Here is an 11,723-nt window from a genome sequence, read left to right as displayed (position 1 = left end):
TGGACATGTTCCTGTGCAACCTGCTCTGGGTGGACCTGCTCTGGCAGGGGGGTTGGACTAGATGATCTCCAGAGGTCCCTTCCAACCCCATATCATTCTGTGATTCAATGGATTTTATTTATTGGGAATAAAATCCTGCTTCGTGAATCTGTGTGTGTGAGTCAGGGAAGGCGATATTCAAAGGGTTTGAAGACACCAGTGCTCAAACAAATAAAGCTGGAAACTAGTTGTTTCTACCAGAGCTTCCCAGATAGTACAAGACCCTGGTATCACCCGCTCTTTAAGCGCTTCCTTGTGATGAACTGGGCGAACACCCACTTTATCCCAGGGGTTAGACTGGCTCCAAGGGATACACGGGCGACTTGATGCGGCTGGGGATGAAACGCTGCCAGAACTTCTACATCTTACACCTGACAGCGTCTTGACATAAAATGTTTTGTCCAGCCTGAGTGATTTCATTCAGCGGGGAATTCATCCGCACGCCGTAGGAAGCGATAGCTTTGGTGCGAGCTGATGTGATTATAATTATAGGCTCGTACAAAAAAGACTCGAGCTCAGCATGTTGAATTCTGAAGGTAATAAAACTCCTGGAAATGCAGACCGGGTTTATGGTTGATTCCCTATGCATAGAAATCCATAAATCAAGAGTAGATTTTAAATTAGGCAGAACTGTCTGTACGGTAGCGTTGAATTAATGCGGGGCAGTCACATCTCCTGTGCTTTGTGCGAGAGGACTGTGCACGTAGTGAGACCAAAAAGTACTGCTGTGTGACAGGCCCCTGTCAGCAAGATGACATCTTCTGGGCACAGCTCCCCAAGTCCTTGGTAGGAAGACTTTGTAGATGAGAAGTTAGAGGAGAGGCAGGAAGCTGCCTTGGGATTGCTCTTGTGGTCTGTCAGTCTTGTATTTCTTCCCCTGGGCAGTTTGTTCCCTTTTTTCGTGCTCCTACAATCCTTTTACCCAGGGCAGAGCTACACCTGCTGAACAAGAAGCAGAAGGTTGCACATCCCATCAGCTACATGTTCCTGGCAAGGAGGAGCTGCCACTCTTCACCTGCCCCTTACCTTTCATAGAACGGTTCAGGTTGGAGGGGACTTTAAAGATCATTGGGTTCCAACCCCCCTGCCCTGGGCAGGGACACCTCCCACCAGACCAGGTTGCTCAAGGCCACATCCAGCCTGGCCTTGAACACTGCCAGAGATGGGGCATCCACAACTTCCCTGGGCAACCTGTTCCAGTGTCCCACCACTCCCAGACTGAAAAATTTCTTCCTAATATCTAATCTAAATCTCCCCTCTTTCAGTTTGAAGCCATTATCCCTTGTTCTGTCACTACATGCCCTTGTAAAAAGTCCCTCTCCATCTTTCTTGTAGGTGCCCTTGAGACACTGGAAGGATATAAGGTCTCTCCAGAGCCCTCTCTTCTCCAGGCTGAACAACCCCAACTCTCTTAGTCTGTCCCCACAGGAGAGATGCTCCAGCCCTCTGATCATCTTTGTGGCCTCGTCTGGACCCACTCCAAGAGACCACATCCTTCTTATGTTGCGGGCCCCAGATCTGGATGCAGTATTCCAGGTAGAAGGAAGAGCTTCTCCAGCCATCACTCCCACAGGCACCACACTCCAGCCCTCCTCTCTTTCCATAAATACTCAATTCCCAAGCTGTCTGAGCTTTAAGGATATTTTCTTCCCCTTCCTTTGCCCTGTTCCTACCTAGAAGCATGCAGGGAGTTTTTCCCTCTCCGAATACCTCTCTCTTTTATCACCGACTCAAAGTGCCAGCTTCCTGGGGAACAGGGACCAGATGGTCCATATCAGACATTTACCAAGGAAGGAGCTTCAAGGTCAGTGGAGGATGCAATAAAAGACACATGGTGTCTTCAAGCTTCACAGCTCATTTCTCAGTGTAGGTGTTAGCAGAAGTCATCTTTGATGTGGAGCAGAGCACAAGGGAGGAAACCTGATCCCCAGAATGAGTCAGAGCACAAACTTTATGTGTTGACCAAAAGACTAAAGGCTTAAAATGGGAGATCTTGCCAAAAAATGATTCTAGGCCACCAGTAAGGCAGGACATTAGAGAACTCAAGTGGAAAAAGCAGCTTTCTGTGAGCATGAAAAGAGCAAGATGAAGGCTCAAGAGAAGAACATTAAAAAAAAAGGCACTGCAACAACAAATAAATTCTAACGAAACATCCAAATGTCACCTTCATCCAACACAGCCCAAGCATCCTGGTAGGTCAAGAGCTTAACCAGCTAGAGGTTTGCAATGATGGTGGATGGAGAAGCTACCTCTGTCAAAGACCACCCTCTAGTGACTGACGCCGGCGTTTCCTTGGCATTTCACAATCTGCTGTGAACTCTTTTGAAAAAAAGAAAAATTCTTCTGCTCTAGTGCAAAGGGTCGTTGCTCCCATGGACAGCAGCTCTACTTTTGCTCTTCGTATGAGGTCCCAATGCTGTGAGAGCCTTGGTAGGCTCAACCCGAGCAGAAAAGCCTTAGCAGCCATTTATTTGTTGGCCTGATATTAAATCATGTCATAGAATCATGGAATTGCCTACGTTGGAAGGGACCTTTCAGATCATCTAGCCCAAGCATCATCCTAACACTAACAAAAACCACCACTGAAAGACCTCTCTAAGCACTATGACCACCCATCTTTTAAATACCTCCAGGGATGATGACTTAACTGTGAATCTGTCTCGTACAGTTTTAGGGCAACTTTGTTTTGCAGTTCAAATAAAAAAAACCCCAAGCAAATCAAACACTTTAAACACCAAGTGGAAAGGATTAAACATTTATTTACATACAGATACATACAGAAGCAATTTCTAAGTATAAAAAGGACATTACAAATAAACATGAAGCATCATACATTCATCATCCTGATCATCCAAAATACATTCCTTTCTCAACCCCACTGTACCACGCTTGACAACAGGAACTTCTTAAAAAAAAAAAAAACACAGATGAGCCAAATGCTTCTGACAGTCTGTGATTCACAGTTTGGTGATTTGCTCACACCTAGACCCTCCCCAGCACGACCCCAGCACCTGGAGATCAATGGTCTCACCGGCTGTAGTGCATTGTCTCCACTCAAATGCTTGTGCTTGATCAACAAGAAACACATCCTCTCCTCATCCTTCTGGCCACATGTTTAGGAATCAGGGTTCTTGTTAAAATTCTGTACATTGTGCTAAATTCACAATTGTTGGGGAAAAGACAGCAGATCTTTGTGGGGAAAAAAACTCCAACCCAGGGAATTCCTTGAATGCTGTGACTTCCCTGGCATAGAAGCTGCAAACAAAACGCTGCTCTTAGTGCTTAAGCAGGTCTTTAAACTACAATTCGAACTACAGTTGATGGCATAAAACATACTTTGTTCACGCTGTAAAAAAAAATTACGTGCTTCAATATTGATTTGCCAGTAATCAAAGCTGAGAGTAATTCAGGTTTTCTCCTGAGGAAATGAAGACGCCTTTATAACATCTCTAAAAATGATCACAGCCTTCAGGAAAAAGGAAACATTTTAGACTCAAAAACCTAAAGGTAATGCAGAGCACGACGAACTTGTCAGTTAGATAACATTACAAAGGGAAACAAGCCAGTAAACATAAAATTAAAATGCCTACTCAAAGTATTAATGAATTCAAATGAAAGCTGGGCGAGTCTTTCTGTATAGATCAAAGGCAGTTTGAAAAAAAAAAAATAAATCTCATGATCTGCAAATTCACAGAACAGCCAAATATGTGCAGCAGAACAGAGTGAAGTGGAAATAAAAGAGAAGCAGAAAGAGCCTTGTCCCATATTGACAGCTGAGTGACTGCAGCTGCTCCAATCTCAGGGTTTTTAATTATTTTTTTTTCCCTTTTGTAAACAGCTGTGGGAAATCAAATGGCTATGACATATCTGCAGTGCATCTTATTATGCTAAAAACCATGGCACGTTTTAAACTACTTCCCCTCATATCCAGAGCTATACTTGTCACTCCAAACCAGCACAGCAACGAGCTCTGGGCTTCCTCCCTGCTCTCATTAAATGGCCTTTTCTCCCCCAAAACGTTGGCTTCAGAAGTCAGTTTTTTCCCCTTTTGGGCCAGAGCTAAGGCCTTCTTCCATGCAGTCTGCAAGAGCTGAGGCAATGGCAACGCCTGGAATCCCAGCAGCTCTCCCTGCCACAGACCAAACATTTCATTCTCACTCCATTAAAACACCAGAACAGCCTTCCCCTCTCCTCCACCTCCTCCTCCCTAAAGCCTCGCCTGCCATTAGATTTACTAAAGCTCATGCCAATGATGCAACCCAAACCCTCGGAGATGTTCACACCACCACCCAAGCGACAGCTCAGAAAGACTCTCCTTCTCCACAGGGCTGTAAAGTCTCCCTGGAGGGAGCTCACTGGAGGTTTTCTCACTCACACCAAACCCCCACCTGAATTCTTAACACCTGAATCTCTTGCATCGGTCCCATCAAGAAGGGAAACGTTCCTTACAGGATGCCCTCCCTGAGAATGGGCCTATCCAATTAGTCAGGCTTATGCTCGTAGTAAGAAACTTGAGGTGGCACAGAAGATGAGCCATGGATGCTATTCCTTCCAGCTAAAGCAGGAGTCAGATTCTCATGGTTCATGCAACGAGGCCCATTTCCAGTCTGAGACCTCCACAGCAGCTGAGGCATGAGCAGTATTGGGAAGGAGCAGACTCACAGATGAAAGGTACTGGAGGAATCAGGCTTTGGGAAGCTCTGAGGTTTGCATCCATGTGACACCAACCACACCACAGTCTTTGATCATTGCCCATGAAAGCATGAGAGTGCTTTTAACGTCCCCTCTCCCCTGGGGAACCATGCACAGATAAAACCATGACTGACACAAGTTTTGGCCACATCAGATGCCCATGGACCAGGGCTGGACTCCAGAAAATGCTCGGCAGGGACACCACCGTGGTGCACTCACAGGCCTGCACGTCGTTGGGAACGTTGCCCTAAGATAAGCAACAGTGGAAAAAGCAAAGGTGGCATCTGCTTCTTGAGTTTAATTGCAGCACTAACCAGAGCTAAAATTATCTTCTGAGCTTACTGGAAAAGGATAACTGGTTCAACAAATGTGATCACATCCAGGAAGTGCTAATAGCTAGTTATTAGTGTGAAAACAGAGACAGTCTCCGAGTACAGAACAGCCAGCTCCTGTTTATCCAGACAGATGAGCTGAGCTGTTAACCTTGGCTCAAAACCAGTCTAGTTTTTCACCGACAACATTCACAGCCATCTCATATCTGGGTTATCCTTCCCCAGTTACCCAGTTGACTGTATTGGGAGGGGAAAGCATCAGAGATGAGGGGTTTTTTTCTGGATCTGTATCTCCCACTTGGAAAAATCCAAGCACCCTTAACTCCCATGGCATAGTTTTTACTTCTGGTTTAAGTTATGGCTCATTCACAGGAGGGGAAAGGGCGCGATGGCATCCCCGGGTGATGACAGGAGGCAATCTGGATATAGCACAGTACAGCAAAGGAGACTTTGGGGCAGTTTAGGGAAGTGGTGATTAGGGAGGTAACTCAGAGGAAGGCAGCGGGCTACTTTGGGAGCCTTGCATCATGGTCAGCACCATCACCCTGCTGCCTGCTTCCCTAGCCAAGATAAATCCTGAATCGAGGCAAATGTGAGACCTGTAACCTTTATGGTACATTCAACTACAGCTCCAGCAGATGGTCACATTTCAAAGACTTCACCGGTTCCAGTTGAGGCTGCTTTGCTCAGGGTGCACCAGTCTCTTGTAGGAAATCAAGTGAGTGTCTTCCCCCCACCCATCATCCTAAGTCACAGAATCACATGGGGTTGGAAGGGACCTCTGGAGATCATCTAGTCCAACCCCCTGCCAAAGCAAGTCCACGCAGAGCAGGTTGCACAGGAATCTGTCCAGGAGGGTTTTGAATGTCTCCAGAGAAGGAGACTCCACTACCTCTCTGGGCAGCCTGTTCCAGTGCTCTGCCACCCTCACAGTAAAGAAGTTCCTCCTCATGTTTAGGTGGAACTTCTTATGTTCAAGTTTGAGGCCATTCCCTCTTGTCCTGTCACCGGGCACCACTGAAAAGTCAACAAGACTGTCCTTCAAAAAGGATGATCCTTCACTGCTTGTGAACTGTGACAATTATTACCCACAGCAATAAGAGGACAGACTTGATGCAAGGAAAGGGGGTGGTGTCAAGAGCCACATTCATTCAGATAAGCAAATAAAGTTGATAAACGGAGGAAGAAAGCATTTTGATGTAACATCTTTCACAGGGTGTTCACTGCTAGAATTGATCAGAGTATTCCCTTTGGGTTTTCTGGTGAGCCCTTATGTACACCAACATTCTGGAGAGTTCCCATAGTTGCTCACCAAGAATTCACAGAGCGTCCCCCTAGAAACACCTTTTCTAACTCAATAAGCTCAAAAAGGTCTTTGTTGGTAGGAGCAACACTTATAAAGATATTGGGTACTTTGATACTGAAAGCAACAGAATGCAGAAGGGACTCAAACTCAAAGCATTCCTTATTAAAATCCAGAGTAATGCAAATGCATCATAAATGCATTTAAAAAAAAAAAAAAAAAAGAAAAAAAAGAGAATTGGATTGAGGACATCTTGAGTAGGAAACATCCCTTTACTTTGCATTTTCTGCCCCACAGAGCCATGTCTCCCCTTGCACTAAGGGCTATAGCCCTTGATCTGCCCCACAGCCCAGAGAGGTTTCTGTGAGTGTCTCCAGCCATATCCGACCACGATGGCACCACAGGTCCCCAAAGGGCAGCGTATCCTGTGTGTTTGCTCAGCCTATTTTATTACCTGGAGAATTTCACCTGTTTTACGACCGAATTGAGTCTCTGACTACAGAAACCAGGCCAGCTCAGCATCTCAGATTTACAGACAGCTCTTCACGCTGAAAGGAGAAGACAAGGGGAAAAGCAGCTGAACAAACAGCAGTCCTCAGGGATAATGAAGCAGGCGAAACCCAGTGGGTCTGACTGTAACTAATTGCATCCCTTGTCAGCAGAAGCTGGGGGAAGCCTGCTGTCCCATGTGTGCATCACTAATTTCGGCTTTCCCTCTTTCCCAATCACTGTCTCCTGTGTCAGCCCCAGCCTGCTGCTGCTATTACTGAGGCTGAAGGAGCTCAACAGCCAGGAACAGCTAAACCCAGACTAGCGGGAGCCAACTGCAACCAACAGAGCTACTTCCAAAAAGACAAACAGCAGCAGCAGCAGGCTGACAGGTTTTGAGGGCTGTTTCACATGTTCTACAGCACAGAACAAAGCACCTTGCCTGACAATTTGTCATGTGTAGTTTTCATTAAATAATGATCACAAAGGCATTTAGCATTCAGCACAAACACGTATCTGACTGCGTGCTCAACCAGCTTACCTGCAGATCAAATCAGGACTTCACTATTAGAAGTAGGAAGAGGCACCCTGTGTCTCCTCCTTTACAGAGTTCATAAATTCACTTTTTCCATCATAACTTTTTGACCTGAAAGGCTTTTTTTTTTTTTTTTTAACTCCTAGCACTTGGTCTCTCATGGGGAACACCAATAGGAACAAAAAGGAGCCATGGCTTGTCCCAGCAAACGTGCAGTGTAAGTACCCAACGCAAAATACCAGCGAGTACTTCACACAGAGCAATCAGAAGCATGGGACATCTGGTGGTTTACTGGAGATCAGCCTGACTGAACCAGTGGCTGAACTGGAAAACTGAGTTTAAACCATTCAGTTTTCAGAAGATGCTCTTACTAATCTCTGCAAACAGGTTTTCTACATAAAGCAAACATTTCCTGACCATCCAACACTGGCTTCTGCTTGGAACTACTCACTGTGTTAAAAAAAAATTCAAGAAAAGTTCCCATTATGGGACTACTAAAAAAAAATAATTAATATTGACCCAAGACTCCTCAATGGCTGTGAATGTATCACCCTGAAAACCCATCAAGATCTAGCAACCACACCAAAAGCAATGCCTTGCTCTCTTGATAGCAGAGAACATGTCCAGGCAAATTTGGCCCCATTACATCAATTCTGCACAGCTTTTGGATGCTGGACCCAGCAGACATCACAAGGCTTTTACTGACAGTTCTCAAAAATCCACTCATCTACCAAGGTGTTGGCCACAGTTGGAGAGACGATTGTCAGATAACTGGGATTTATGGTGTTTTTTAATGTCCTTTTATTTTTCAAGGCTTTGATCATTGTGCTACACCACTAAGTTGTCATTAGCAGTTGATAAAGTTCTTCTACAGTCTGATGGCTTCTCGACCAGAAGAAAAGAAGATAAGCCCTCAGTGCTACAAGGAGCAGAGATACATTTGAAGGAGTTGCTACAATAAAATATCGACTCTTCTGTGTTTGTTAACTGCGAGTTTCAAACTACAGCTTTGGCTTATGACCTTATAAAACATTGCACGTACAACCATTGTTTCCTTTCAACTTTTTAAGCCTACACAGAATAAAATTTGAAATTAATCAGTTCAGATTTGTCCCCGGAGAAATCAGATACTCCACTGCAACATCAGCCCAATTGCAGCCCTCCACCTGCAGCTAGTATACAAAATAGTCACCTACAGGTTAGGGAAACATTGGAAAAAAAGACAACCTTCTAGAAACCTCAAAGTGAATATCCATGAAATGACACCAGGAGCACTTTAAAAATGCATTTATAGTGGTATCTGGCAGGAATGAAAAGTACCTGCCCAGCTTTGATGCTTCTGGCAATCAGGCTGAGGAACTCACAGGTGTTTCAGTGGGCAGTCTCCTTCCTTCTTGATCAACTCAAGAAGCCCTGCCCTACTTGATATCAATTACATGCTGACAAGTCCAGCATCTGGAGAGCAAGAGCTTTTACAAATTAAATATATGTAGTATTGATTTTTAACTTGAGAGTAACCTCACATGTTAACACCCTGAGTCTTGCTCTAAACAACTACCTAAACACTGTGCAGAATCAGCTCTCTCAGAGTTGGTTGGTCTTCACAAGCTCAACCGAGGCTGCAATCTGGTGAATGCTCAAGAGTGATACTCAGCACAGGCTGCACCACACGGTCCAGCACAGCAGAAGACACCAAGACCCACACATTTCTAAATCCTCTGGATTGCACCACGAGCAGAGACTGAAAAGGAGCAGTACAGGCCAGTGCAGCAGGTGACATGTCCCCCAACATCTCACACTTACAGAAGCTCTTTGCTAAGGGTTACCTAAATGATGAACAAGCCTTGTACCACAACATCTACATCATCCCTTTTACCACTAGTCGTAACAGAAGAAAATGACCTAAAAAATAGCAAGAAAATATGAAAAATGGCGATATGACACACTGATCCCCCTCTTTGACACAGAGTCAGCTCCCCATTACAGATCAAAGGCACAACATGATACAGCCCAAAGAAGTCTTCCCAGGAAAATGTGATAAACCATTTTAAAATGCCTTTTTTTTTTTAATTGCTATTCTTTACAAGAAGTACTTACTGGCAGCTTTTTATGTCAATACAAAAGTTCTGTTATAATCTTCAGTAAATGCCAAATAATATTAAATTGATTAAACTACAGCATATCACAGCCACGTAATTGCCAGGAGAGATTTACCCAGATTAGGTAAAACTGAACTCAAATTTCTAAAAAATAATAGTAATAATTAAAAAAAGCATTTTTGATGTGCTCATTCACTATCTTCCAATTTCACTTTAAGGTCAACATGTAAATTTGCAATGCATTATTCTCATACAGTGCTAGAGGTGTAGTAACCTTGCAAACTCCACAGAGCTTCCACTTTGGGGGCTTCTGTAGAAAGAAATGGCCTCGACAGTTACACAGACACTGGAGTCTGGGATGACGAGTACAAAGCAGCAAGTAAATGAAAATGACTCTACAGCCCTAAACCCCTGAAAGCTACTCCGGCAGAGAGAGGAAGCCAAGAAGGTACCTTCAAGAGCATCTCAGAGAGCAGTTCCACAAGGCGAGCGCTGGATGGGTCAGACACGGAATGATACCACTTGCAACTCCACCCTAATTCCACTCAGCATTAAAAAAAAACAAACAAAAAAAATCCAACAAACCCTCTACAAAATGGTACACCTGTCTTTCAACAAGGACTGTATCTACAAGCTTTATTTTCAAGCTGGACACTCTGCAGACTGCCTCTTCTACATGTGCTCTCTTTGAACCCTCATACACAATCCACGACACGCAAGATTTTGGTGCAACATCTGCTGCGCTTTTTCCAACTCCACCAATAACCTTTCCCAAGGCTAATTTTTCACATTAGGATGTTACTAATTAGAGGAAGAATGGTTAATTTTATTTAATTTTTTATTTATTTCTGGAAAGTCTTTTCATCCTGTATTGGATATCAAAGAAGCACAGTCCTTTCCCACTATGTTCAGGACTAGAAAAAGAGGTAACGAGATTTTTTTTATTATTATTATTATTTTTTATAAACAGTGCTTATTAGTGTGTTGTTTTTTTTTCCTAACCAGTCTAAGTTACACATTCAGAGGACAATGTAGTAAGACTACGTTTGGTCTATGGAATATTTGTCGAACTGCTAGCACCAAAGGGAGCAACTGAGCTGTATGTAACCATGTCTTCTTAACTCTTGAAAAACGTTGATAAATGTAACTTTTTTTTTTTTAAATTCCATGTTCATGAAAGTGCCTGTAGATGAGAGACATAACACTATTTCAAACACCAGAGTCCTCCATGACGACGCGTGGGCAGACGCTATGTACATGTCCTAAGAGCTCTCCCGCTGGCAGCCCGGAAGGTTGCCAGTGTAGCCCAGGGTCAGTGTTCATTCTTGGTTTTTTCTTTTTGTATTTATTTTAAAAAGGACCCAACACATTGCTCCGTAAGAGAGATGTTGATTTCTTCAATATCTTCTTCAAGGGAGGCTGCCCTAGTCTCCCACGGAAGGAAACGCAGCAGCTCACATTCTGCGTTGCGTGAAGCAATTGTGCGACTCTCCTTCTCCTAACCCGCTCCAGAGACTGCAAGAAAAATGAAATTTAAACCTTGTTCTATTCTGCTACGTTGCCATGCAGCTGGAGCCATCAGCCCACCACGCTTCCAGGTCTGCAACCCGACTCATGGTAAGTCAGATGGGTCAATGTGGCAGGAATTCCCTTCAAGGAGTTAAATCCCAGCAAAAAAAAAAGAAAAAAATTCCTCTTGGCCCATGGTGGAAGGTGGAAAAAAAAAAATAATCACTTTTTAATTAAAATTACAGCAAGTCAAGTAGCTGATACTTTTCCCCTCTCCTGGTAAGGGGGATGAGACATTGTTCACAAGGGTGTTCTGTCGCGCCTCGCTGATCAACCGGCAGGCCAAGTCCAGGAAGAGTTTTTCCACATTATCCGATTCTTTTGCCGAGGTTTCCAAATAGTACATGTCCTGTGCTTCGGAAAACTCTGCAGCTCTTTGCTGGGAGACTTCCCTCTTATCAGCTAAATCAATCTTATTACCTGCATCGATAAAAGATTTTAGAAAGGGAATTAATTTGACTTCCAAAACAAGAGAAACAGAACTTGATAAGGGATAAAGAAGAGTTTGGTGTTGTATTTTGTCTATGGATAGTGCTTTTGATGTGAAACTCTTAGTGCCTCCTCTCCCCTCCAAATGGCAGATTCCCTGATACACGTCACCAAGTTAATTTAGTATCAACTCATTTAATGGAATATGCCCTGTGAACACCCGAGTCTGTTAGCTT

At 44.0% G+C, this 11,723-nt stretch overlaps 1 protein-coding gene across 2 annotated transcripts in view; it reads right to left on the bottom strand.

Annotated features, from left to right (window-relative positions):
- Positions 1-2,778: 2,778 nt before the first annotated feature.
- The window catches only part of RAB30 (RAB30, member RAS oncogene family), a 66,049-nt gene continuing 57,104 nt past the window's right edge, over positions 2,779-11,723 (bottom strand). For both annotated transcript variants that reach the window (XM_014958336.1, XM_014958337.1), the window contains exon 5: positions 2,779-11,478. In XM_014958336.1, coding sequence (XP_014813822.1) covers positions 11,228-11,478 — 251 coding nt within the window. In that variant the 3' untranslated portion in view covers positions 2,779-11,227. The remainder of the gene's footprint in view (positions 11,479-11,723) is intronic.

This window comes from Calidris pugnax, unplaced genomic scaffold (genome assembly GCF_001431845.1).
Source record: "Calidris pugnax isolate Ruff unplaced genomic scaffold, ASM143184v1 scaffold252, whole genome shotgun sequence".
Lineage (NCBI taxonomy): Eukaryota > Metazoa > Chordata > Aves > Charadriiformes > Scolopacidae > Calidris > Calidris pugnax.
Note: the sequence above shows the minus strand (reverse complement) of the source record. Positions and strands in the feature narration are given on the sequence as shown.